Below are 26,978 nucleotides of genomic sequence, written 5' to 3'. Positions count from 1 at the left end.
AGGAAACCGCTTACCCAGTTAGGGTTACATTTACTGTGTGCAATATTAAAGACAAGAGTTAACGCTCAGAACATCTTGCTCATTGTTCTTTAAAATTAAATTAGATTTTTCCTTTGTTTCCCTTGTGGTGAGTAGGTATACCACTTCCATATTCTGGTGATGAGGTCACATTAGACCTGTCCATATGACACAATTTCCACCAGGCCCTTCTGATTCCTCTGTGTGTGTGTGTATCAAATAGCATGTGCAGCTGTCCACCCCACCCACCCCATTATAATTGAAATACAGTGCTCCCTCGCTATAACGTGGGTCTCGGGGGACGCACAATATGAGCATTATAAACGTGGGAGGGGGTGGGGAGTGCCACAGGACACATGATAACAACACATCTGATTAAAATACAAAATAAAAAAACTCCCTCTCTATAATGCACATATAGTGATGTAAAAATGTAACTTTCCATGAATTAACCATGCATAAAACACCTGTAATCAACCTATATTTTTTACAAAAAAATAAATAAATAAAAAGGTAACATTCCCACTCGTGGATCATTTTAATTAGCAGTTTTTCAACTATAAATAGCCTGGCTAAACGTCGGTCAGGAGTTCAGTTCGAAACAACCGTCAAGCAAACCAAGTGTGAGAAGGAGAGCTGGTCGGGAGAGGGGAAGAGGGAATGGGCTCGCTCCAGGTTCGGTTGCTGGAGCGGGGCTGAAGTGTCTCGTCTCCCGGAGAAAGCTGCAGCTCCTCTCGCATCAAAAAAGTATATTATTATTATTATTATTTATTTCTTAGCAGACGCCCTTATCCAGGGCGACTTACAATCGTAGGCAAAAACATTTCAAGCGTTACAATACAAGTAATACAATAAGAGGAAAGATAACCACATAATAGGCCTGATATTTATTTAGTTATAAAATGAATGCTGAATAAGCTGTCTGTGTTATAAAGTGCCAGTGCAGCTTTTCTTCAGTTCAGATACTGTATCAAAAGGGAGAGACAGAAATGGAAGTTAGACTGAGAAGTTGTTTACAGTTTGAACAACACCGGCACTGTATTTACTGTAGAAATATTGCACGAATCACTAGTATAGGGAATTGGGGGACATGCTGAAAGAGCGTTATATCTGTGGCGCGTTATAACCGAGAGCCTTATGGCGAGGAAGCACGTATACGTATTTCACTCTCTCGTACATAAAGCTGTAATTTACTGCTACCACCCTATACTTGGAGTAAGCCGTTTACTAGAGAGCCACAAGCCTCCCTCTCCATTAGCACACATGATAGGCCTGATTGGATGGCATTTCAGTTTAAAAAAAACAAAAAACAAACTGCTGTTCACCCTCCGGCCTCAGTCATTTGTTTTGAATGACTCAGACCGGTATGCAGGGGTGAGGCACAAGTGTTACGGTTCAGGTTTGAATCCCACAGGAAATCGTTAGCGCATGCTTTATAGAAACATTAACGTTGCAAAACAAAATACTTTCTTTGTTATTCAAAGCTTTAGTAGTTTCTGTTCGCTGATCTGTTATGATATTTCCAGTAAGGAAACATGATACCTGCCAATGCTGCTGCCCTGCTCTTGTCAGCGTTGCCTGGAGAACCCACATCACTATCCTGTTAGCTCTTATTCCAACTTCACTGCATTTCTGTGTGCAAGGTAGGGTAGCAGAAGTACTTTTATATTAAAAAAATAAAATAAAACTTCAAATTCAACTGTCCCTCCCAAGTTCTTTGTTTTGATGCTTAAACTGCTATGGGTTTTTCAATTGGGGACATAGACCTGCTGAGATTGTAGCTGAACTGGGAGGTGCTGTGTCTGGAACAAAACCAGTCCTAGAAACCTGGGCGGGGAGAATGAATGATTTGTCATTAATAAACTGTACGGAGGCAGGCATGGCCTTAGCTTTCGCTACCCTTGTTCCAGGTGCGGTGCAGCGCTCAGTTTATGTTTCTGCCCCCTCTCCTCTGTCAATATTTAAAACAACCCTCCTTCACTATGAAACTGTGATGGAGAGAATCGGTGAACTTTGTAACACTTTTTAAACAGCTGCCTCTCATCTTCTGCCATCTGCATTTTGACCTCAGCCCTAAATCATAAGCTTTACGTTTAAAGGGCAGCTTTTACTACTGCCTGTTGGCCCAAATTTGAACTCTGGGCATGTTTCATCAGGCTTAACCCGCTCCGATGACACTGCTTTTTATCCTCACATTCTTCCTCTCTTGTCTGTCATTTGCTTTTTTTAAAGGAAAATTTGTTAACAGCTGTTCACTGCCAAAACCCCTAAGGACATCTGAAATCGTAAAGTAACCAGTCGTTATGGTATTTAATCATGAACTACAATCTTGTGTGCTAGACCTGCATGCTACCACAGCCTTGGCCATTGTAACCATTCCTAACAGTTCTGAGGTTTCAAATGGTAAAAATGTTGCTTACTGCCAATTAAAAGCTTCCCAAACTCCAGGTGCTCGGTGACCTGAACCCAGATATTTATTTTCCAGTGGACAGTGCATTGCACGAGTAATTAATATGTCATGCATGCATACAGTATGGCATCCCTGACATGTATTCTGTAATGTCATCACTCTGTTGCAACTCTTAGTCACAATGGGCAAGGCAGCAGATCTGACGAAGGCCTCTGCTGGTAAATCCTTGAGATCTGTAACTGCAGGAACAGTATAACAAGTTAGGGGCTATTCCAGAGAACGGCTTCCCTGTAGAGTTCCACCCCAACAGGAGCTCTTCACTATTGAAATGCTCCACAGTGAGTAATGCAGCACCTCTGGACACCAAAACTAGGTCATTTTAACAAAATTCCAGCCTTTTCTTTTAATCTATTCAGGAATATTGTTTCACAAGAGATTAAAACCATCTATCTCAATCAGCACTACATGTGTTTCGTTATCAAAAAACCTAAACTTACAATTTTCATAGTCATTTTTCTTTTCATTGGAACCCTAACTCTAAACACCGCCTTACACCATCAACACACAATGAATCATAAATCAAATTCTAGTTTTTGACTTTTAATCACAATAGGTCACTGAATGTATGCTTTATCATTTGAATTTCCAAATCAAAATTATTATTAGAAAAATGTTTTTTACCGTGTTTGCCGTTTTGCAAGAAAAAACAAATCAATGCTTAAAAAGAAACCTGATTCTGAAATGCCTCAACGCTGCAGCCCACTGACAGTTCCCATGAATATCAACGGATGGTTTCTGTTCCTGCTTTCAAGCAAATGTCCTAATTTCAACCACATAGTCTGAGCATCAGTGTGACAGAGACAGAATGATTCTTGGTGATAAGTCTCCCTCCCGACCTGTGAGGGCGCTGTGTAAAGGGAACAGAGTGCCCTGGACTGGATGCCCAGACAATTAGGGTTAGATGAAAGTCGGCCAGCTAGAAAGGGGACGGAGCTACGGTACACCAAATCATCGACCCGGAAGGGAAGCGATGTGGCAGTCGTGGATTGGAGGAGCGGTTGCACTCATTAACCAAGGGGTCATGATTGAAGGTACAAAAGGGGACATAGCGAAGTGATCTGTTCCTTTGAATGGTTAATGCTGAACTGGAAGGAAAACCTTGTTATCGTGAGTGTTTTGTTTATTTGTCGTGTCTAAAAATTGCTTGTTTGTTGTTAATAGACGGCTAACATGATCTGGAGCTGTCGCCAGAGACACTGCACCATTGTTCACGATTACCTGTATTTACACCACGAGCACTCTAACACTCACTGTGGACTTGTGTTTTGTGTTACGTGTGGGTGTTTAAGATTGGGACTATAATTACGGGACCAACCTGTGGATTAAAACTGAGCAATACACGCCGCTGTATTGCCTGTTCTCATTATTATTTACTGTGTTTTGTCATCAGACTTTGGAAAATAATGGAATGGTCTTTGCACCTGGATTATCGTTGTCTGTCTGTTTATTAATCACCGCAGCACTCCTGCACCTGCTCCCTGTTAACCGCTTTGCCACAATCGGATATTACAAAGCGACTGAACCTGGGATGCAAGGGCCCAGCCAAGGACACTTCTCTGGCCTCTCTGGGCGCCTGTCCAGTTAGGGTTGCTGAAGGGAAAGGAGATGAGCTCTCCCCAGTTCAGCCAACATTGTCAACTTGGCCTAAGCAGGATTGGCACAGCGCTGGCATGACTTCCACCGCCCTCCGAGTGGCAGTGATTTTACTAGGTGGGCTTCTAGAGTCCCAGCGTAGTGTTATAATGTGACATATTGCAATGAATCTAAAAGAAATGATTACTTGCACTGTGGCATATGGTTGCCGTCTGGCCTTGACAGCTGGAGAGGCAGAAGTTTACCAGTACTGTATCTAGGGTTGCCAATTGGCCCTGGATTGTCCTGGTGTTGAGGAAGGTGTCCTGGGATTTCAATATGCCTTCTCAGGACACTAAAAGGTCATGTGTTTTGTAATCTTATGCTTCCACATCCATGTAGATTACTACAGCAACACCAAAATGCCAGATAAAGACACCATTGGCAATACTATAGTAGTGATATTATGAATGTTACCTTTTGGATGAATATAGGATTTCTAAAGAGGGTTTAAACTTTGAACAACCCTGCTTCCAATCTCACATGTCCTGTTTATTTGTACCTCCGAGGTGGTAACCCCACCTTTTTTGCTTGAGATAAATCCAAATATTTGACTAGAATCTGACATACAGTAATACACGTATGCAGTGCAATTTTACCTGCTTTGATAAGTCATCCAATATAAGAGCAGTCCCTAAACTAAACTACTTCCTTTTTCTGACAGTTGGCCGCAGCAGTCATAGTTCTAATGTTGTTTTCTTCACAGTTTCTTCCTGCTTGCGAAGTACAATAGAGTTGTTGCCGACGATCATCAGATGGTGCATTTTAGTAGGAAACTTTGGTGTCCAATAGTGTCCTTAACTAGGCAATGTACCAGTTCAGCATTTGGGACTGCATTCCAAGCTGTCTGCTGTTTATTTTGTGTTCTGTGACGCTATTTGGGTCTGAGTGAAAGTAACACTTTTTATTACAGGTTTCAATGGCACGGCATTGCATTTAAATGAGTCTCCTCTATTTGGTGGTGGTGGTCACCCAAGCCTTTGGCTGGGAACAGCTACTGCACTTGCACTGTATCGCCCAAATTCTGAGAGCTACTGTTAAACTTTCTCAGGGGAGGGAAAGTCTTCCCCATATCATTTCTGTGTATTTTTTTTAAGTTGCCGGTCACATGAAAATACAAGCTATGTGTAGCCTACGTTTGCATCTTTATGTTTTCAGAGTGAAAAGCGGGACCATGCGTTCTCTACAGTTTTAGTGTAACAACACCATCCACCAGCTCTGTGTTTATGTTGGAATTGTTTGTATGTTTGTGAGTGACACGTGACATACGCTTGCGTTGTTATTTTTGTATAAAGCAGTATTTACATATAATAATGATGCATGTTTTTTCCATATAAAGGACTGGCAAAGTGGCTGAGTGGATGCAGGTGCAGGGGTGATGCAGTGCGGTAATGAAACACACAGAGATTTGTAAATCTGTTTGGAAAGGGTAAAGTGGTAAAGTGACGTTCCGACTTAGTGCTGGCCCTCGACGACAGCTCCGGAAACATGTTTAGCCGTCAAGTAATTTAACAAACGAAGACAATTGCAAACAAACAAAACACAACACTCACGATACTGTTTTCTCACAGGGTCTCTCAAAGTCCTTCTCGGTTCTATTCAAAACAAACCAATGCGAAGGAACAGATTGTGATTCTCCGTCCCCTTTTATGCTGTCACAGATGACCTCTTGGTAAACGAGTGCAATCGGCCCTCCAATCTGCGACTGCCACGTCGTTTCCCTTCTGGGTCAATGCGTTATTGCAATGAAGTCTCACCCCCATCCTAGCTGGCCGACTTCCCTTGAACCCTGGGAAAGAACTGTCAGACCAGCCCATCCAGGGAACTCTGTTCTCACTGTTTAGCGCCCTCACAGGTCGGGAGGGAGATTTACAACCAAGAATCATTGTATTTTTGTCACAAGGACACACAATTGTAAAAACCGAATAAGTAATGTTTATTATAGGTGTTGGGAAATGTCAGCACTATGAATGCTGGTAGTTTTGCAGACGTCCAGAGTGCCTGGTCTGTCTGATACAATATTCAGCCATTTTGGACATTTCACCTCCGCTATTGAACGCATCAACTGACTGTGTATTCTGCTGGTATATTTTCCTCATTTACAGGAAATGTGTAATCTGATTGGGAAAGGCATGGAACAGATGTGCATTGTGATGTAATGACATAGAAGGCTTAAATCCCCGTAGGGTTCTGCTGTAATCCAGCATTGGGAGGATGCCAACGTGTTATGCGTTATCTGACAGAGATAAGGGACACGATTAGAATGACTGGGAATAAGGGAGTGTCATATGTTGTTAGATAATACATATTCATATATTGTAGAACACATCTCTTTTTCCATAAAGCTGCCACAGTTAATAATTAAACACTGATACATTGTTTAGTAAAAGGTAAACGAGGAACTGTAAAGAGGCATTGTATAAATACATGATTATACATGCACAGTAACTTGTCCTGCAGAATGCCACTGAGATTTACATGCTTACCAGGTGGTGATACAGCCAGCTGATGGGTTTCCTTTGTTAATAGCTGGTCAAGAACTGTTTCTCAACCGTGTTGTGAAGACCTGGCTCATGAATGGAGTTCTGAGCTCAGACTCAATAGCTGTTTGGTCAGAAATAATTGTGTAGTAACAATAAACTCAATTATTACTACTACTACTACTGATAATAATAATAATAATAATAATAATAATAATAATAATAATAATAATAATAATAATGTTTGGGACTATTTTAGTCACAATTGTTTTCTGTGTTGTTAAAGATGATAAAAGCATATAAACGATAACAACTTTAAAGGTGGATATGGTTTCTTAATACAAAGTGTGACTTTTAAAATGGAAACAAAATGCTAAACCACATAACATTTCTGATGTTAAAATACAATAAAGTAGTCGGTTTCATTTTGATGAACATTTATTAAGCTTAGGTGTTGTTAAATACAAAGCTGACTAAATAACACAGATAAATAAGCCTAGTTTAAAATAGTTTAAATCAGGTCCTAATAATAAAATAAGAAAAAAAAAACATTAAAAAAAAACATTCAGGCAAAAACTGTGACTATCCAAAGCTACTGTAGTCTCATTCCATTCTGAAAGCAGTTCTCTTCACCATAGAAAATAGATGTTTTGTGTTTGCTATTTGAGTGCATTTCCTTTGTGTAATTGCATAGCAGAATGTATTTATTTAAAACACTTACTAGGAAAAAATGCAAAGCTTCTTGTTTTCATTTCAATAACCTGAACCCTGACCCTAAACCGTTTGTATTGCACTGAATGAGTATCACATTTAGTATTCCAAAGTGTACGAACAAAACTGAAATGTCAGGTATGACAACTCAGGCCGTTGATACACTAATAGGTAAACAACGGAATAAAACAAGCCCAGTGTCTGATTGCTTTGGGAAATTAGGAGTAAACAAAACACAACACTTATTTACTTATTTACAAACAAGAAAAGGGTTAGGACTTAATTAGTATTCAGAGTAGACTGTCAGGCAGTAGATGACAATAAAGGATTCCTAAGTCGTGCTGCTAGAGCGGAATGTAAACATTCCCAAGACGCTTTGCCAAGCACTTTTTATTTGCTATTTCATATCAACAGAACTTGATAGAGGAGACAGAGAAACAGGGCAGGACAGACTTCAATGAGAGAGACAGGACAGGCATGATATAGGAGAGGAGAGACAGGACAGGCTTGGCCAGGGAGCTGCTTCTGGTCATTCATTAATTATTCTGACCGCCCCTGGTGAAGCGGCTATTGACATGTAAATTGGATGTTTCTCTCAGTGTGAGTGCTCGGGGGCTGTTTACTCCAGCTCTCTCTCTCGCTCTCTCTCTTGCTCTCTCTCTCTTTCTCTCTCTCCCTCTGTGTGTGTGTGCTTTGCCAGTCACTTTACACTGTGCTCTCAGACACATACAGTTGTTCAGGCTTCCTGCTGTACTACAGGCTCCAAGGATATAATCTCCACCACACAACGCAACGTTGTGGATCCTTTTGTTGTAAGTACAGTAGGACTGGAATATTATCTCTGCTGGGGTGTGTGTGCTCTGTGTTGAATTGAATGTGACGAGTGTTGTAGAGTATATCTGGTTTCACAGGGATGTATCCCTCAACCAGTTGTTATTATATGGCAGTTTGCAATGGAACTGTAAGGTTAGTTCCAGGGGACAGATAAATACTGTAGTGTGTGTGTATGAGTTTGTCTCTGGAGAAACAGCCCTGGTTGAATCCAGCGTAGCTTTATTGCATTCATTCAGCTGTGGGTCTGAAAACCAAGGAAAGCCAAGGAAACTTCAGTGTTTGGATTGAGTTCATTGTGCTGCCTTCATTGCTGTTTTTACCTGTGTACACTACCCTTCAATAGTATTGGGACGTAGGTCTGTATGTTGAGTATGCAGGTACAGGACTGTACAGTAATCTAATGGACAGTACTTCATTGAAAAACCTTCATCAAACGAATGAAGATTTGGATACTGGGATGCATAACCTGCATTTGTATTGCTCATTTTGTAAATACGATTTAAAAGTAACAAACGACTATAAGCTTTTTTACAGTATGTCGTGCCAATGTAGATATTCTGGCAGATTTTGCAGTAACTTCAAAGCGTAATGTTTCGTATCCATGTGATTGTAAAAAGCCATTGTCAGACTCAATTAGCAGGAAAGAGTAATTACCTTGGTAAGAGGAAATAATCAGTTTGAAATCCCCTTAAGGGCAGTAAAAACTCCAGCTCAAAGAAAACAAATCCCTTTTCCTGTAATTAGAATGAGTGAAGATTCAGTTTGATCACAGACTCGCAGTTAACTGTAGAATGACCCATGTGAACAGCCTTGAACAACTTTAGTGGAAGCACTTGCTGTTTTTGGTTCTGTGGTTTATAGGTGTCCAGTCATTTGTGCTGATAATGGCAGTTCTTCTTTCTCACATTATCAATTTGAACTGGATCTTCCTCAAAGGGGGTCCAGTGTCCAGTGTGTAGCAGCATGATGGTGCTCATCTATCTATACTGCTTGTGGTTCAGTATAGCACACATGTATTGTAGAAAGTCATTCTGTCTTCTGTACATGCATCGTCTAAGCCTACTACTCGCAAGAATTTCAGCAATTCCCGTGGGAACACATTCATGAGTTGGGGGAGGAAGGACTCATAGCAGATACCAGGTGGATTATGTGAAGTGATAGTCCTTAATGGATAATTACAGACTCTAAGCTGCTTATTATTCATGAAGAATCCGATCAACTAAGAAAACCCTTTCTGAGAAGAAAAAAGAACCCGATAGAGTATGTAATGTGTACTGTGTCTGTCCAATGCTAACTGTATTGAAGGAGGCATCAGAACCGAGTGTGTGGCCACACTGCCTTTCCCACTGTAGTGCACAGTGCACAGCAGCATTGCAAGGCTGCTTCAGTTTGCTGGTTTACATTTGCAGCTGGGCTATTTGTTTTAATAGCATTGCTTCAGAATTTGGTATGAGCACTTATGTCTTACTTCTCTTAACATAAAAGAAAACAAAATGTCAATAAAAACAAAAATGACAAAAACAAACACTGTCAATATTACAGTTTAGCTGCAAAACCTGAAAGGGAGGGGAAAACTTCAATAGCTTTTATATTTTAATATACATATAATATAGTATAGTAGCTAAGCTAAAGCAGCTCCTAACAAAGCCGTTTTGTACATACTGCCATCACGGCTTCAAGGGACTATAAAACCACTGCTTTACTGCCCTCCTGATTGGAGGGAGCACTAAAACATTTTATTGCTTTAAAGCAATTAACCCTTCAAAATGATCCGTAGGATTTTGTGTGATTAGGCCCGTCAGCCTCCTCTGCGATCACTAAGCGTTTAAGAGCAGTGTTTTCACAAACACATAACGCTGTATTCTCAGCCTCTTTTCAAGGGGACAAACCCGAGCAGTCGGTGTTCAGTCTAACTGGATTATCTCCTCACATCTGCCAGTTTGCATTCATTATTCCACTACAGCTTTGCAGTGGGTGGCTTAGACAGGGGCCCGGTCCTGATTCCTCAATTCTTTTTTATAACATAATGCTTCCAATTTGGAGTGCAGCCAAGAATGAAGCATTCCTGTTAATTAGGCTGCTAAGGAAGCATAGGCAGTGCGAACCTTTCACAAGGGCCCAGCCTATTCCAAAATGCTACACTGTAAAATTATGTCTAAATTAGGTTATCCATTAGAAAGTATGTACAAAACATAACAGAATATGAAATTGTATTGAAATTCATATCAATTGTCAGCCTTTATTAATGTCAGCTTATATTTCAAGAGATTACATGAGTAACTAACATTGATTAAGACCTTTATAAAAGTTTTCCACTGTATTTTTTGCAGTTTTGCTCTGCTTTTTTCATGGTTATACTATGCATTTCCCATAGTTTACCTTGGTTTGCCATGTTCTTTAATATGCTTTACCATACCTCGCTGTCATTTACAATGCTTGTCTTTGCTTGACTGTGCTTTCACTGTGCTTTATTACACTTTGCCATGCTTTTACTAAGGGGGTCTCTTTAATACTGGAACTGGAAGATCTGCTTTTTAATTTTCATTTCATTTTCCTGACCCATAATTTAGTTTCTGCGACATCCGGTAAAGTGTAATAAACAGTGCACTGAACATAGTAATGAAGGAAAAAAATGTATTTAGTTCAAGGAATAAAAAAAAAAAAAAAATGTATTTATTTATTTATTTATTTATTTAAAATTTTAGTCGTTGCCAATTTTTTACCCCGGTTTTCTCCCCAATTTAGTATGCCCAATTATTATCTGTATCCTCGGCTCACCGCTCACAACTCCTCCACCGACTTGGGAAATGGCGGCTGGAACGTGCTCCTGCCAAGCCGTCATTTTTCGCACTGCAGATCCACAGCAATGCCACCAGACCTATAGTGCTGGAGGACAACACAGATCTGGCGGCTCCACTGCAGAACCACAGGCGCCCCATCAAAATGTATTTAGTTCAAGGAATAAAAAAAAAAAAAAAAGTATTTATTTATTTATTTATTTTTTTAAAATTTTAGTCGTTGCCAATTTTTTACCTCGGTTTTCTCCCCAATTTAGTATGCCCAATTATTATCTGTATCCTCGGCTCACCGCTCACAACCCCTCCACCGACTTGGGAAATGGCGGCTGGAACGTGCTCCTGCCAAGCCGTCATTTTTCGCACTGCAGATCCACAGCAATGCGACCAGACCTATAGTGCTGGAGGACAACACAGATCTGGCGGCTCCACTGCAGAACCACAGGCGCCCCATCAGCCACAGGGGTCGCTGATGCGCGGTGAGCCGTGGATTCCCCTGCTGACCTGATCTCTCCCTACCTGGGCAGCGCTCAGCCAATTGTGCGCCGCCCCCTAGGAACTCCCGGTCACAGTCGGCTGTGACATAGCCTGGATTCGAACCTGCGATCTCCAGGCTATAGGGTACATCCTGCACTCCGCGGCGAAGCGCCTTTACTGGATGCACCACTCGGGAGCCCATAAAAAAAAATTAAACAAAAAGCAGTCTGTTAGAGAAAACGCAGAGGCATTGAACCAAAATAATGTATTTCAACTTTCCGTATCTGCCAAATTGTGATTGCATGTCATGCTGGGGTCTTGGTGTTCCATTTGAAGCCTAGCTCAGTTACTTGCCAGGAAAGAGAATGAATTCAAGGGTGTTCCACATAAATATTTATGCCTTCTTTTATACAAAAGGACCACCTAATTGACTGGGGCTTGCAGCACAAGCAGCCGACATTTCAGCCTAGTGTAAAAGAACCATATGAAAGGATTAAGAAGTGCATTGGGCAGCTGTATGGAGAGCAGTGCGTGGAAGGACTCAGTGATGCGATGAAGGAACAGTTCCCTTGATTGTGGTACAGGTTTATCCTGGTGAGGTCTTTGTTGCTGATTGCTTCAGGGCCATCAAACCAGAAAAGGAGCATTCCCAAAGATTGTCAAGCTTTTTATCAGTGTTGCCAAAGCAGTGCAATTTACATGAGCATGTGTATTTATTCTTTCTAGCAATGTTTAATGTAGTGCATTTTTGCATTCATCATTGCCAGGATAGGGTAAGTGGACCCAAACAGTCAGGTTCAATGGCGTCTAGCTATTTGAGAGTCATGGTTTGCCAATATTCTGTGTAAAACTTTAGTTGGGTTTTTCTATACTTTCCATTTTCTATTACTTTTAGTGTTCTTTACTATATTTCTATATATTTATATTTATAAATGTCACCTACTATACTTTGCAGTACACTTTCATAAGGTTAGCTTTGTCCTCTGCTTTGGCTGTCCATGGATCACGACTTTGACGATTGGAAATGTGATTAATGCATGCACAGTACCAGCCACCGTGCTCCCACACAGAGAGGAAAGGGGTCTTGGACAGAAGCTCCCAGGGGGCGGCGCATAATTGGCCGAGCATTTCCCTGGGGGGGGGGCCAGGGTGTCCTCGGCTCACCGCGCACCAGCGACCCCTGTAGACTGGCTGGGCGCCTGCGGGCTTGCTTGTAAGTTGCCCAGAGCTGCGTTGTCCTCTGACGCTGTAGCTCTGGTTTGAAAGAATCAGTCAGCTGACGGCACACACTTCGGAGGACAGTGTGTGTTCGTCTTCGCCAAGTCAGCTCAGGGGTGGTAGCAGTCAGCTGAGCCTACAATTGGACGTTTCAAATGGGGTAACATCAATTAGCAACTACATTTATAAAAAAAATTAAAAAATCAAGCCTCTCTTTTCTCTCCCAATAATCACACTGTTGGTGGGTGGGGGGTGAGCAATCTGTTGTCTATTTTACTCCACCTTCCTTAATAAATATCTTGGCACTAAATGTATAATCACCTCATCCAATTGGTAAAGCAAATATGGTTAATTTTCTACAAATGCAGAGTGACTAATAAAATCTTTCATAAGTGACCTCTGTCTCGGTCAGTGTCCTGACAGTTATGCACTTGAGCTCTTCCCCCATTTGGAAAACCCAATTGTCCCCCAGCGTGCTCTTAAAGAGCAGGCCTCGGACCGGTAGAACAATAGAACTGGCTCTTCATTGTTCTGTTTCAACATGTTGTTCACTAACTGAATGATTCTGTGAGAATAGGACAAGTGTAACCAGTCATTGTTAGTGTGCCATGAAATCCTACTATTAATACCCCCTTTTTAGATGACATCATAAAGACTAAAATGTCTTTTAACATAATGAGCCTTATTCACAAAGCTTTCATGACTTATTAAAATCTGTCCTTGATTGTTAAAGAAACCAACAATGGCAGCGTTTACATGCACAAGTCATGACAGTGTTCCTCACGACCTGTTTGCCATACTTTTCAGGAAATGCTTTGCTGTGCAGTTCTGATTTAGGAAAAGAACGACTCTGAATATCATGAGGAGAGCTTCATGCGTTGCCATGAAGATAAAAACATTTAACAAGAGAAATGAATTCACGTGTTGTCGCGCACATTCTGAATTACGCCACGCATTAGCTACTTGTTTGTCTGGTTACCTTTCCAACAAACACGCACACACACGATTATATAAAATATAATTTCTACTAAGTACAAGTTTTACTACTTGTAATTTATATTTATGTGTGTGGTAAGTTAGAAAATAAACCCTTTTACGTTTAATTGTTCATTTAAATACAGCGTTTCGGCTGTGCAGATGTTTGATATGATGTGCTTGAATAAAACTTTTGAGTTGTATCCGATAGTTTGTTTTTCATTTTAATATTGATGTTGTTTAAAATGTAACCGTCATAATGACTGCGGTCGACAGGTACGAGTATAACCGCTGCGGTTCTTGTGTTTAAGTAGTCCATAAATGTAGAGTGTGTGCGCGTGTGCACGCGTGTGTGTGTGTGTGTGACTGCATGACTGTAGAGTCGATTTTCAAGTGCATGTAAACCCAGCCAATGTTTTAAAACAGTTTTGTCAATATTATTATTAATCTTTCTGTTTATTACAGTGATACTCTGTGAATCTTTCTGAATTCATTTGTTCCTTTAGGCCTGTTTTCACTGTGGCTGAGTGGCAGTGCTGCAGTATGGTCCTTATTGAGAGGTTTATCATGAGTTTATACTCACCAGCCCCTCTATTCATGGTGCTGCATGATGCCTTCTGGATCCCAGGCATACTGCTAGGATTCATTTAAAAAAAATGAACTGCCGTGGAAAGAGATTCTGGTACAGAGAAGTTATCCATGTGTTTGTGGAAGCTTGGTGCTTTATACCATTCTACTGTAAGATTTATAACTGCTGCTTCTTACCTTACTCATCACTGTGATCTTTATATTATGGTTGAATTGCCTTCATTGCACACTAGAGGATTGGATCATTGGCTTAGGTTAGTTTACAGAACCCTGACTGGGAAAACCCCACTATATCTGTGCAACCTATTACAGTTCTCTGCTTCAGTTTACAATTTAAGATCAGATTAATTTATTAGATTGGTTCTTCCCAGAGCGTTCACTGTTTTTGGGTATAATTCATTTCAGTTTGCGGCTGCTCATGACTGGAATGAATTTCAAATCAAATTAAAACTACAGAGTTTTGTTTCGGAGGATGTTTTAAATCGGAATCTGAATTCACTATTGTGTGATGCACATGTTTGTACTTGTTAATGTGCTATTTACAGATTGTCGTTGTAAATGAGAATTTGTTCTCAATCTTCTTACCTAGTAAAATAAAGATTAAATGAAAATGAAAATCTTATGCCATGTTTCCATCTGAACCATGAAACCGGTTTGTAAAACTCTAATCTCATTCCAACTGGCTCTGCCACCGGTTCCATCTGCACTCCAGACGTTACGTAAAGGTCTTTGTATAATGTTTTGTATAATTGCCTGTTATACATGAATTCACCAGCCTCCAGCCTCCATTCTCCCTTTGCATTGGGTGATCATTAGTTGCTCCATCCGACCGACTTTGTCTGGGTCAGAGCGGATTCTCTGGATTTCAACTCCTGCTTTCAGGAGCCCCAGGTCACATCGGATTCATATTGATCTTCTGCCAATGGAAACAAACAAAATCCATATCAAATCATGTTTAGTCATATCCAGCTCCCTCCCTCAGAATGCTCAGGGATATCTCATTCTGCCAGGACAAATGGTACATAATGTGCAGATGCTTCCAACAACCAATGAACAGAGATGATCGCACGGGGGTCACTGTGTCTGCCCCCGAGGTCCATTGACAGGACAGCAGAACGGGGAATTGGTTTCTGGTTACTGCATTCACAGCTGGATGGGAGTTCTTCGCAGATGCTAATATGCCTTCATTCACCAGGATATTTGATTTGTCATCTAAAAAAAAAAACTGTTCCCTTATTTGAGCTGTCCAGAATTGATTATTGTAGTTTACAGTGGATTTTAAAATCCCATTGGTTTCCTGTGGAATCATCCTGTCTATGATTTACAAGGTGTATATTGTGATTGTATTTTGTTGGCCCTGCTGCAGCAGCTATTTGCCAGCTGTGGTCTGCAGAGCCTGGTTTGCTCTTGGGCTATCTGGTTATAAACCTTTGGTTTTGGGCTGTTTAGCATCTAGCACACTGTGGCTTGTTTGGGCAGTGTAATTGCTTATTTTGATTGTCTGACAAGAAATGATCAGTGGAAGCTGGCATGTGGTGGCTTTGGCACCATAAGTTATTGGTATAACAAAACTAGTGTGCTTACATCACAACATCTTCTGCAGTTGCATTCATTTCAGTGGATATCCTTCAAGCGCTGGTTTCTGTGTTTCTGCTGCAGTGCATGAAAATAATAAGCTATTGAAGAGGTGGTCTCTGTGTGGTCTCAGAACATTGTTAAAACGGGCAGTAAAAACAATAAACATACTGTGTAATAGCCTTACCCACTGGCATGCCTGTAACAATGCAGTACAGTATATCTGCAAAGCCTTCAAAGATGATTTTGTTTTTGTATTTTCTTACTTTCTCTAAGGTTTGTGAGTGTGTTGAAACACAGGAATAAACCCCAACCCCCAAGCCAAATGTAGGTTAAAATAAATGTTTATTAGGTCAGTCGAACTAGGAATATCCTGATTTAAACATTTCAATAGAGTAAATAATAAATACAATTCATGATTCATCTTACTTCAACAACTTTTATCTTTTATTTTGCTCATTATCGTACCGGCTTACTAAGATTTAGTTAAGTAACAGCTTTTTTATGTGTTCTGTATTTTCTGTTTATCAGTTTGTAAGAGCAGTTATCATCAGTCTTGGTAAAGCAGTCTTTTTATGTGCAGCAATTAGCAGATCCAGACCTGCTGCACATTGCTCAAAGTGCAATCGGATCCACTGCAGCAGCAGGTAAAGACTGGCACACTGACAGCTGTTTGGCCACTCCAGGTCCAAGTGACGGTGATAACAATACATGCGTATATTTCATTGCTAAAGTCTGTGAGATATGGCATGAGGCAGGAGCCACGTTACCGGGCTGTTTGTTTGCAATGTTATAGTTCATTCAGTACATGATGGGGCTTGTAAAATATTTCCCCTAATTTGCTTATACTTCTAGTGCCAAGAACAATCTTGTAACCTGACAAGGTCAAAACCAGTTTAGATACTGGCTCGTTTTGCAAGTTCATGATGTGTATTCTTATGTGTTTGCTGGGATTCAGTTGTAAGCAAACAGATAAGACAAAACTTGCCGTTAAAACTCAGATACTCAGGAGGGAGGGTTTAGGTCGGCCAGGGTGTCCTCGGCTCACCGCGCACCAGCAACCCCTATAGTCTGGCTGGGCGCCTGCGGGCTTGCCTGCATTGTCCTCCGAAGCTGTAGCTCCGAGGTGGCTGCATGGCGAGTCTGCAGTGTGAAAAGAAGCGGTCGGCTGATGGCACATGCTTCGGAGGACAGCGTATGTTCGTCTTTGCCGCTCCTGAGGGCAGGTGTGGTAGTGGTGAGCCGAGCTTAAAAATAATAATTGGATATTCTAAATTGGGAAAAAATAATAACTGGCAACTACTAAATAAAAAAAAAAAAAAAAAGAAAGCCCCACACCATGCTCGACAAGCTGGAGTGCAGGGTGAGCCAAACTTCCCTGGATTCTGGGGGTGGAAAGAGGATTGCCTTGACAGCATGACTGTAGGTCGTCCATTGATTGGTAACTGGGGTGCTTAGTGATGGGACATTCGAATTGGGCATTTCAAATTGGGTATAAAAAAGGTGCCATGCTTGGGGAATGACAGCAGGGCAGTGTTGGGAAAGCATGCTTCAGTATTGCCTGGCATGGAGCATCAGACAAACAGAGAGTCCTCTGCTGTTTCTAGGAGGAAGCATTGGGTTCTGGTTAGCTGTGAAAATCAGTAGCTGTCTGCCAGGAAACTGAGAATTCTGTTTTGACAGATTTCCATACATGCTGTCTCCCTTATAAGCTTCTGCCTGTCAGACTTATCAGGCTTATGTAATATTTATCTGATTATGCCAGTCTATACTACAAGCAACTGAGCCATTCTGAGTCCACCTGCATTTCCTGCATCACTCAGCAGAGCAAGGGCTTGTTATCTGAGCAGTCTGAGCAGCATTCAAAGTCTTGGGCTTAACCCTTTATTCCCTGACGACCATTATTGTTGTCAACAACAGAATGTGTTCAGTCTGTAGTCTATACTGCACCCAGCTTTGTACAAACCTGTGACTGAATGCAATAGAAAGGTACCAGCGTGTACATCATTTCTGATCCAGGAATGCATTTCTAAGTGACAAGGTTAATAATTACATCAAAGTCGACCTACATGGCAGGGTTAAACAAGTCTCTCAATAAGACGACTTTCTGTACTTCTGAGGATGCACTTTTCAGGGGAGACTTTTCAAGTACAAATCAGCGTTTAATAGAAAACCTGAATGATGAATAATGTTGCGATGTGACATTGTTTGTATACTAATTTCAATAATAATAATAATAATAATAATAATATGAGTCTGAAATGGTGCTTGCAGAATGTAAACACTAAAGGTTTATTTATTTTTACACATACTGATTTTTTTATTATTATTTATGTTTACTGAGTTTCTTGAGATGTTTCTTGAGCATGTGAAGAAAAAAATGTCATCCTTTAAAATCCATATATGGCTTTTCAGAATACTGTAAATACGCATGCATGCATTTAATGTCTACATGTGTTTTTTTTTTTCTTTTTTTTTCCACTAGTGGTTCAGTGCGGACCAAAATAATTATGATGGTCCACATATAAGATCTGTTTTTTTATTTTTTATTTCACCCCCTGATTTATATATCATTTATTTTAGCGATGCATCTTACCTTAATAACGAAGTGTATTTAAAATGTTTTCAGACCTTTAATTTATTTCAAGTGTGATCCACATGACCAATCTCACTCCCCAATACCTTTTTTCTGTTTCTTAGGAGACGCTGTGCCTTACAAGCTCTTCATTAAGATTTACAGCATGCAGTTCAGCTCCCAGCATGAAATGCTTTAGTGATTGAGAATGTTTTTATTTTTCAGATGCTGAAACAGAAAGTTCAGGGATTGGTGTTAGCTGCATCATAGTGTATGGGAATTAAACACATAAAGTATCTTATGTGTGGGTGTTGATGAGGATTAGAGTCTTAAACATAATAGAAAATGCAGCATAGTAATTGTGGACAAACGTTTTGACAAAAGTTTCTAAAATGTTACTATTGAGCAGCAAACACAGGATGTATTCCTATATAAGAGATGAGAAAATGAGTTTAGCAAGCACATGTCCTAGTCTGGTGTATGCTAACCCATTTCTTATACCTTGCAGCAGGAGTAGTAACATAGCATAGCATTTAGATAATGCTTTCAGGCTGGCTGCAATGCAATGTTTATACCAAGTATGTCTGATCCTGTGCCAAAATGTGCATATGCCAGAGGTTTATTAAATGAAGCAGTGGTAAGAACGCAGAGGATTTTATACAAAAGTGTCAAGAAATACAAAAAAAGCAATTAAGAATAACTTGTTTTAATTAGTGTCAGCACAAGGCAGCACGCTTCCTCTTGTTGATGTTTAGGGTTACAGTGCAGTGAAGTTTCAGAGGAAAGGTGAATTGCACTCAGAACATTGAGTCAGAGCAGTAACAGATCAGATATCCTTCATTAATCTATCAAGTGGACCTGCTAGAAAACAAATGAAAACATGGAAATTGAAGTCCTTTATTTTTAAAAGCTGTTTTTTAAAAACTGATTTAGACCACCAAAAAAGACAATAAAATAATGTCACTTTTGACTTGTATTGGGCTTATAAAAACTATTTTGCCACCTACAGTAGTTTTTCAAAAAAAAATTATATAATTGGGTTCCATGAAGACTTGTTGGACCAGATATATTTCATACTGACACCTGTGATCACATTCTGAAATATATGATGTATTCAAATGTGTTTTACCTTCAAGTAAAGCCTCATATTCCTGCTGAAATTACTTCAAATAAAAAAGAGCAGAATCTGGCGTGAGCCACAAAACCAGAAGTAGAAATTGATGACTGTTCCAGAATTGCTGGGGATGCTTCTGTTTCAAGTGGGATGAAATTGAAATACCCTAAACCAATTTAATTCAGTCATCTAGGCCTCTGTTTCAAGAGGGGTGAAATTGAAATACCCTAAACCAATTTAATTCAGTCATCTAGGCCTCTGTTTCAAGAGGGATGAATTAATTCAGTCATCTAGGCCTCTGTTTCAAAAGGGATGAATTAATTCAGTCATCTAGGCCTCTGTTTCAAGAGGGATGAATTAATTCAGTCATCTAGGCCTCTGTTTCAAGAGGGATGAATTAATTCAGTCATCTAGGCCTCTGTTTCAAGAGGGATGAATTAATTCAGTCATCTAGGCCTCTGTTTCAAGTGGGATGAAAATGAAATACCCTAAACCAATTTAGTTCAGTCATCTAGGCCTCTGTTTCAAGTCATGGGACTCCTCTTTTGCCAGAGCTGACAGAAATAATTCTGAACATATGGAATGGAAGACCATGAACTCCAGAGCTTCCAGATATCATTCTGAACATATGGAATGGAAGACCATGAACTCCAGAGCTTTCAGATATCATTCTGAACATATGGAATGGAAGACCATGAACTCCAAAGAGGTCAGATATCATTCTGAACATATGGAATGGAAGACCATGAGCTCTAGAGCTTTCAGATATCATTCTGAACATATGGAATTGGAAGACCATGAATTCTAACTACATTGCATGAAGGAGCAGATTCTCTACCATACATGGAATGATTTAAAAGTGAACTTTTATAAGGCAGTGCACCTAAACCAGAACAGTGTTTCCTATTCGCTCTGATAACCGTGGCGTCATCTTTTTAAGTGCACTAAGTCGTCTAGTAGTGTGCATTATGTCATGTATTAATGGTTCAAGTTAAAACACTGTTCTAGAAATGGACGGTGTACTAGCATCCCAACAGGGCCAACACTTATTGCTTTATTGTGTATTGTTTTTACTTCTGCTCCAGTCTTTCTTTTTTAGGCTTACAGTGAAACAAGAGTCCTGAGCAGACTGTACTGTATGTGCAGTGTACACGACAAACTAAAACACCTCGTTGAAATGTTTAAGGAATGTTACTAGTTTCTTTTGAGTGTTTTGGATGGACACTGAAGATGCACATTGCCATGAATGAGAATGACTTCTTCTGTACATGCATAACAAAAGTGTAGTATTGGAAACACTAGGAACATGTTACAGCTACAGTATACGATCCCTTAAGATGAAGATCCTAGACAGGAAAACATCACAATGCAGCGGGCGTGGTCATTTCAAGGTCCTTTTCTACATAATACTCATCATGTCTACTTTGTTTAAACATCAGATAGAATTAGGAATGTGCAGTATATCTAGACATGAATGATTTGATAATCAGATCTCACTTTTGTTTTTGAGTTTAGGCTATGTTGTATTGTTGTGTAATGCAGGAAATAGCAGCAGGATTGAGGTTCAGATATTTTACAGGGATATTGTTCAGTAAGGCATTGGTTTTTTTTTTACAAAGGTAATAGGGCTGTCTTTTATGTTTAGAAACAATGTAGAACTGCAACAATGAAATCATCCAATACAAAATAATGCAGTGTCTTATCCAGTTAGAAACCGCTATTTCAGTAAGATTATTCTCTTGCTAATCCAGAGTGATCTAAAATCTTTCTGTTTTGTGCAATACACTGTACTGCGGGGTCGCAAGAGGTTATAGGTGGAGTGAGTCTCCATAGCAAAGAGCACTCAACACAGCAAAAACAAGTTTGCCTTTGACCACATTTCTATTAGGATATTATTTTAGGAGCCCCTCTCAGTGGAGTGCCATGATACTACAGCAGCGGTGGCTTTTCAGAGGGATTAAAAGCACATTCCTGTGATCAGTGTGGTAGGTCTTTAATGCTGTACTAATGTATTTCTGGTGGTGGCATACCATTTATCAAATACTTCCCTGGAGCAGTAATCTGCAGTGTAATCACTTAGGTGTTTTAACCTTTTTGTTTTGGATTTATAATTCCATTATTTTCAGGTGGTAACCGGGTCAATTTTCTAGGCACCAGCCTTTTATTACAACTAACTTTTTGAAGTACTTTAGTAAAACAATTTGTATTTGCTGTTTTTCTTTAGAATACCAGGCCTAGTTACTTTGTTATTGCAGGGATCTCGTCTTCTAATGTTGATATAGTGGAGGCAGGAGTATGTAAGTACACACACACACACACACACACACACACAGATACACACACACAAACACACACACACACACACACACAGACACAGACACGCACACAGACACACACACACACACACAGACACACACACACAAACACACACACACACACACACACACACACAGACACACACACAGACACACACACACACAGACACACACACACACACACAGACACACACACACACAGACACACACACACAGACACACACACACAGACACACACAGACACACAGACACAGACACACAGACACACACACAGACACAGACACACAGACACACACACAGACACACAGACACACACACACACACAACCACACCACACTTTGCAGTTTTGCATATATCTGGAAAAGCGCTTGTCCAATTTTGAAGAAAAGATTAAACTTATTTTGCTCAAGTTGTTGAGGATGAAGTTACTTGGGGTGTATGGAGGCCGTCGTTCGGTCTGTTCTACTGCCTCTGTATGCCAGACTCCGTATTTTTCATATCTAGAGAACCCCATGATGTTTTCTTAGCACAAGTTATTTGGCGTATCTTAACCTGGGAGTACACAGAGGCGATCTGTCAGTCGGATGATCTATTTTATATGAAGGCTCTAATTTTGAATTTCCAGGAAAGGCATGGATCCAATGACTTATTGGCAGGAACTGTCTTAAGATAGCTGTCCACTGGAACATTCAGATAACATATTGAATGTACAGAAACACCCCAATCACAGTGGTTGTAATATTATGAGGTAGAAAAAATGAGTTACACAACACTGACTGGAATACAGGTAAAGGCAGACAGGCCACAGCTGGTCTGTCTTTCACTTGAAACATCTGCAACTAGCTGGCATTTATGGAAAATAATATATCAACCATTATGATGGTTATAAAACTTGTGTATCATCATGAGTTACCTGGGAAGCTCACCTTGTATGTCAGGTAATTGTTCTCACCTACATTTCAGTTTCACAATTCACAAAGTGTTATAATTGAAGTAGAAAAGCACTCCGTTTTCAATGGGGCCCCAGAGATTCAACCACTGACAGTAAACTACTAACAGTGTTGGGGAAGTTCCTTTTTAAAAGTAACGCATTAGTTACAGTAAAGTAGCTAGTTACGTCTCCGGCACAGTTTACATTTTACAGAGATATTTCTTTGGTCAGGCTGCAATTCGAAATAGTCTTTGAAGATCCAGCTATTGAACCCACTTGTTACCTCCTCTGACGCCATCTGTCGTCGAATTCAAGGTTCAAGAACTTCCTCAGGCAAAATGTCCTTTCACAAGGTGGCTGCCAAATTGGGGACAAGAAGGGCCTTACCAGACTGTAAAGCCCTCTTATGAGGGTTCTTTTGCTATTAGAAAATGGCTGCATGAAACACAATTTATTATTTTTTCCTGGGATTTTATGCAGCACTAGTTTTTGTTGCAAATGGATAGAAACATTTTCCTCAGTATTCCATGAGAAACGTGGGTTGCTCAACATTTCATATGTGGTCTGGTAGCCATCCTGACGTCATTATCCCAGCAGTGGACGATGACACGCTGTGGGTATTTCAAATGCCTAAATAACAGCTTAACACTAAATGTTACGAGATATTGGATTCCTAGGTGGTACACAGCTGTATTCTGTGGTTCTTTCAAGCAAGCTTGAGCATGTGTATTAATAAAGTTCCATTAGAGACAGTGTCCCTGCCACATTGTGGACGTATCAATGATCTTTTCCACATATCCATTTTATATGGCTTTCCCTTTAAATTATGCACCCAGGATGCTTTGTGTTGGTTCACACAAACTTCAATTTCCAGTTGGAATTCTGTTGCATAAGTACTGTGCTTGAAACAGTCATGCAGTACACTGATAGTACGAGATAAATCATTGAAATTGTTTATGCCGGATGTAACATTGCAGGAGATGACACGTTGAGGTATCTGTTGGGATCTTGCGATTATGTTACCTGTGCCTGTTGAGCCAGAAGAACCAGAAAAAGCGAACTGCGGTCTGTGAGTCACAGTGTCTGTGGCTAGAGGTGTCACCACTCGGATAAACGCAAACTGTTACATTGTTGTATCATTGACACTTCAGCCTACTCGACTGGATGGCTGGAAGACTCTACGGACTTACTTGCAAATGGAATCCAGCAGGGGGCAACATTAGTGTTACAGTACAGCCTGGGCTGCTATGAGGCTTATATTCTATCTGCTTGAGTTCTTTACAGCTCTAATATGATTGGCTGTTGCTGTCTGCTGTCTATCACCTAGAAGCTCCTTGTATTGTGACGAGGGTTTGAAGAGCACTCTTACATGTTGGATTTCTTCAGACTGCTGTTGCATAGCAGTACTGTTTTATTGTCTGTTTATTGAGTTCTGTCCACAGCTGTGCTGTAAACCCCTGCAGCCCATTGAACTATAGCAAAGAAGGATGGTTATACAGGAGAACAGGTTTTACCCACTGGAATCGTTGGGCCCAGTTTTGACTGTTTTAAGGAATGTTTTCCAATGAGTTTTTAACCTTATTTTTTGTAATTATTGTCTTCCACGAGGTTTTCTTTTGAAGGTTAAACATTCTCTTTGGATGAGAGTGCTTTGAAGATGTAAAATAAACTTCTAACCCTCTTTAAAACAGTTGAAAATTATTGAATTGACTGATTGTTAAGAGTCATTAACAATCATTCCTTAGAACAGTCCTGAAACTTTTGTGGAAAGGACCCATTTTAAACTGGTGGTGAGTGTGCAGAACTACACGATAAAGTGCAAGGCTATGAAAGCACAGACCATGCGTTTTCATCTTCATCTATCTAATGTCTTGCATGTTTCGTCTTTAAAACACAAAACACATTTAAAAGCACTTCTTATAAAAATAATTGTCGATAAGTTACTACTGATCATCTCATGATTGAGAATGCAATTTTAAGGGGGATGTTTTATTTGTATTTTTTAGGTGGATTTAATCAATTTAGGAACTGCAGGCATTTCTAGACTGATAAAGAACTTTATTAAACAAACTTAATTGAATTCATTGAAACAGCTTGAATTATTACTTAAAATATAGTGACTACAAGTTAGAATGAATAGCTGAGTGAATGCAGTGTATTGTTGGAAGAACACAGCCTTGTCTGTCTCCTTGATATTTCATGCAGCTCAGAATTCCAGTGTTCAAGCACTATTTTCAGTATACTGATCCAATTCAATCCTTGAATCTACCCTTAATAACAATACTAGACTGATGAACAAAAAGTCATTCAACACCTACAGCTCTGGCCAAAAGTTTTGCATCACCTAGAATTTTAGGATTGAGACATAATATATATATATATATATATATATATATATATATATATATATATATATATATATATATATATATACAGTACTGTGCAAAAGTTTTAGGCAGGTGTGAAAAATGCTGTAAAGTAAGAATGCTTTCAAAAATAGACATGTTAATAGTTTATATTTATCAATTAACAAAATGCAAAGTGAGTGAACAGAAGAAAAATCTACATCAAATCAATAGTGTAAAATGCGTACCAGCGTTGAAAGGATGTTCTCTTATTGTGCCTCGGCCTGAGCCTTTGGAATTACTTTCCACCTTTGGTCAGACAAGCAGAGTCTGTTCCTGTTTTTAAATCTCCTTTAAAAACATAGCTCTTTGAAAAGGCATTTCCTAGTACACTGTCTTAAGACTGTGCATTGATTTTAAATAGCTGACTCATACAAAAATGTTTCTTTTTCATTTTAAACTAAGACGTTTTTAATATTTGCTCTGCTGAAATGTGTTCAGTGCTTTGAGTGTTCTTGAAAGACGTTGTATAAGTGTTGCTGTATTAAAAGCAGGCATCTATATCATTTCCTCTCAACAGTACGGACGTACCCCGCTGCACCTGGCTGCCTACAAGGGCCACACTGAAGTGGTGCGCATTCTGCTGAAGGCAGGCTGTGATCTGGACATTCAGGATGATGTGAGTGCCTTGTGATTACAGCCTGCTGCTGCGTTCTCTCTTACTAGCTGCCAGTCTTCATCTACAGTCTTATTAACATCCCCCTTATCATAAAAAGGAAATCTCCCTGTTGTACAGCATGCAAGGAGCTCATTCTACGGTAGTTAAACAATATGCAAGGGATATTATCAACGTCAAGTTTGTTAAAGTGGTGACAAAGTATTTCCGTTAAAGTGTTACAGAACAGCCTGCAAAGTTTACAAAAAACACATTACCTTACCTTTACTGTGTCTCGTGTTGTCTGAATCTCAGCGTTATATTTTTCAACATATTGCCGACCATTTTTAATCACATCATGGGTCATAAATCAACCAGGCAACACATTTCTCAACATTTACTTGGGAGCCTTCACCAGGAGGAAAATAAAAGCCTTCAAGGATCACCACGTATCCAGATCACACTCCCTCCTGCAACAGTGCTGGTCTTCTGTTCCACAATACGCCATGAACCGGACCTTTCCATGAACCGGATACACTACGAAAAATCTCTCTCCTGGCGAATATTCTTGAGTAGAAGTTAAAAAAAAGTAATCCCCTTGTGACCTATAAAAAATATAAAAACTATCCGGTTAAAAAAATTCCTGGGATATGGACAATACAGGGCTCAGCAAAGACAAAGTAGCATGTTTCTTGTAAACACTGCAGGGGGTTCTGGGATACTTCAATTTTACCTTTTTTTATTGATTATACAGTACTACCTCTTCAACCACTTTCTGCATATTCATACCTTCCACACAAGAGAATGCTCCGGTCCTTTGTTATTCCTGGGTATTTTTTTTTTTTACCATATTTCAGCAGAGTAGGGTGAAAGAAAACAAGCTCTCTGAAACCACTAATTCCGTCCTGGAATTATATATGAAGCCCCAGCCCTGTTAAAGCAATGCCCATCTGAGTGGGATTATTATGACTACCAGCCAGAAGAGGCCAGCTCTGTGGCCTGTGTGACCCCATGGCACACGTTTTCACTTATTTTCTTCTTCTTTTACATCCTGTCCCCTCTCTTATAAATGAGTGCAAAATTCTATAGAAAATCTGTTTACAACAGCAATCAGCCCAGTGCTTTTTGTTCTTAATGAATTCACTCTAACCACTGTTCAGCCATACCTTATCCTCAAAGTTTATTTTTATTTTTATTTCAGTTATGTAAAGATGTTTATTTTGAATAAAATAAAGCTTGGCATTAATTGAGCTTTCTTGAACTGTTATCA

General features: G+C 39.9%; 1 protein-coding gene across 1 annotated transcript in view; it reads left to right on the top strand.

Annotated features, from left to right (window-relative positions):
* Nucleotides 1-7,904: 7,904 nt before the first annotated feature.
* LOC117411366 (ankyrin repeat domain-containing protein 6) overlaps nucleotides 7,905-26,978 on the top strand; it is a gene marked incomplete at its 5' end in the record, with an annotated part of 35,514 nt that continues 16,440 nt past the window's right edge. The window contains 2 exons of the mRNA XM_059025970.1: nucleotides 7,905-8,123; nucleotides 25,634-25,732. Of these exons, the coding sequence (XP_058881953.1) occupies nucleotides 7,905-8,123; nucleotides 25,634-25,732 (318 nt within the window). The remainder of the gene's footprint in view (nucleotides 8,124-25,633; nucleotides 25,733-26,978) is intronic.

Source organism: Acipenser ruthenus, chromosome 6 (assembly GCF_902713425.1).
Source record: "Acipenser ruthenus chromosome 6, fAciRut3.2 maternal haplotype, whole genome shotgun sequence".
Taxonomy (NCBI): domain Eukaryota; kingdom Metazoa; phylum Chordata; class Actinopteri; order Acipenseriformes; family Acipenseridae; genus Acipenser; species Acipenser ruthenus.
This window is presented reverse-complemented; position numbering and strand designations above follow the sequence as displayed.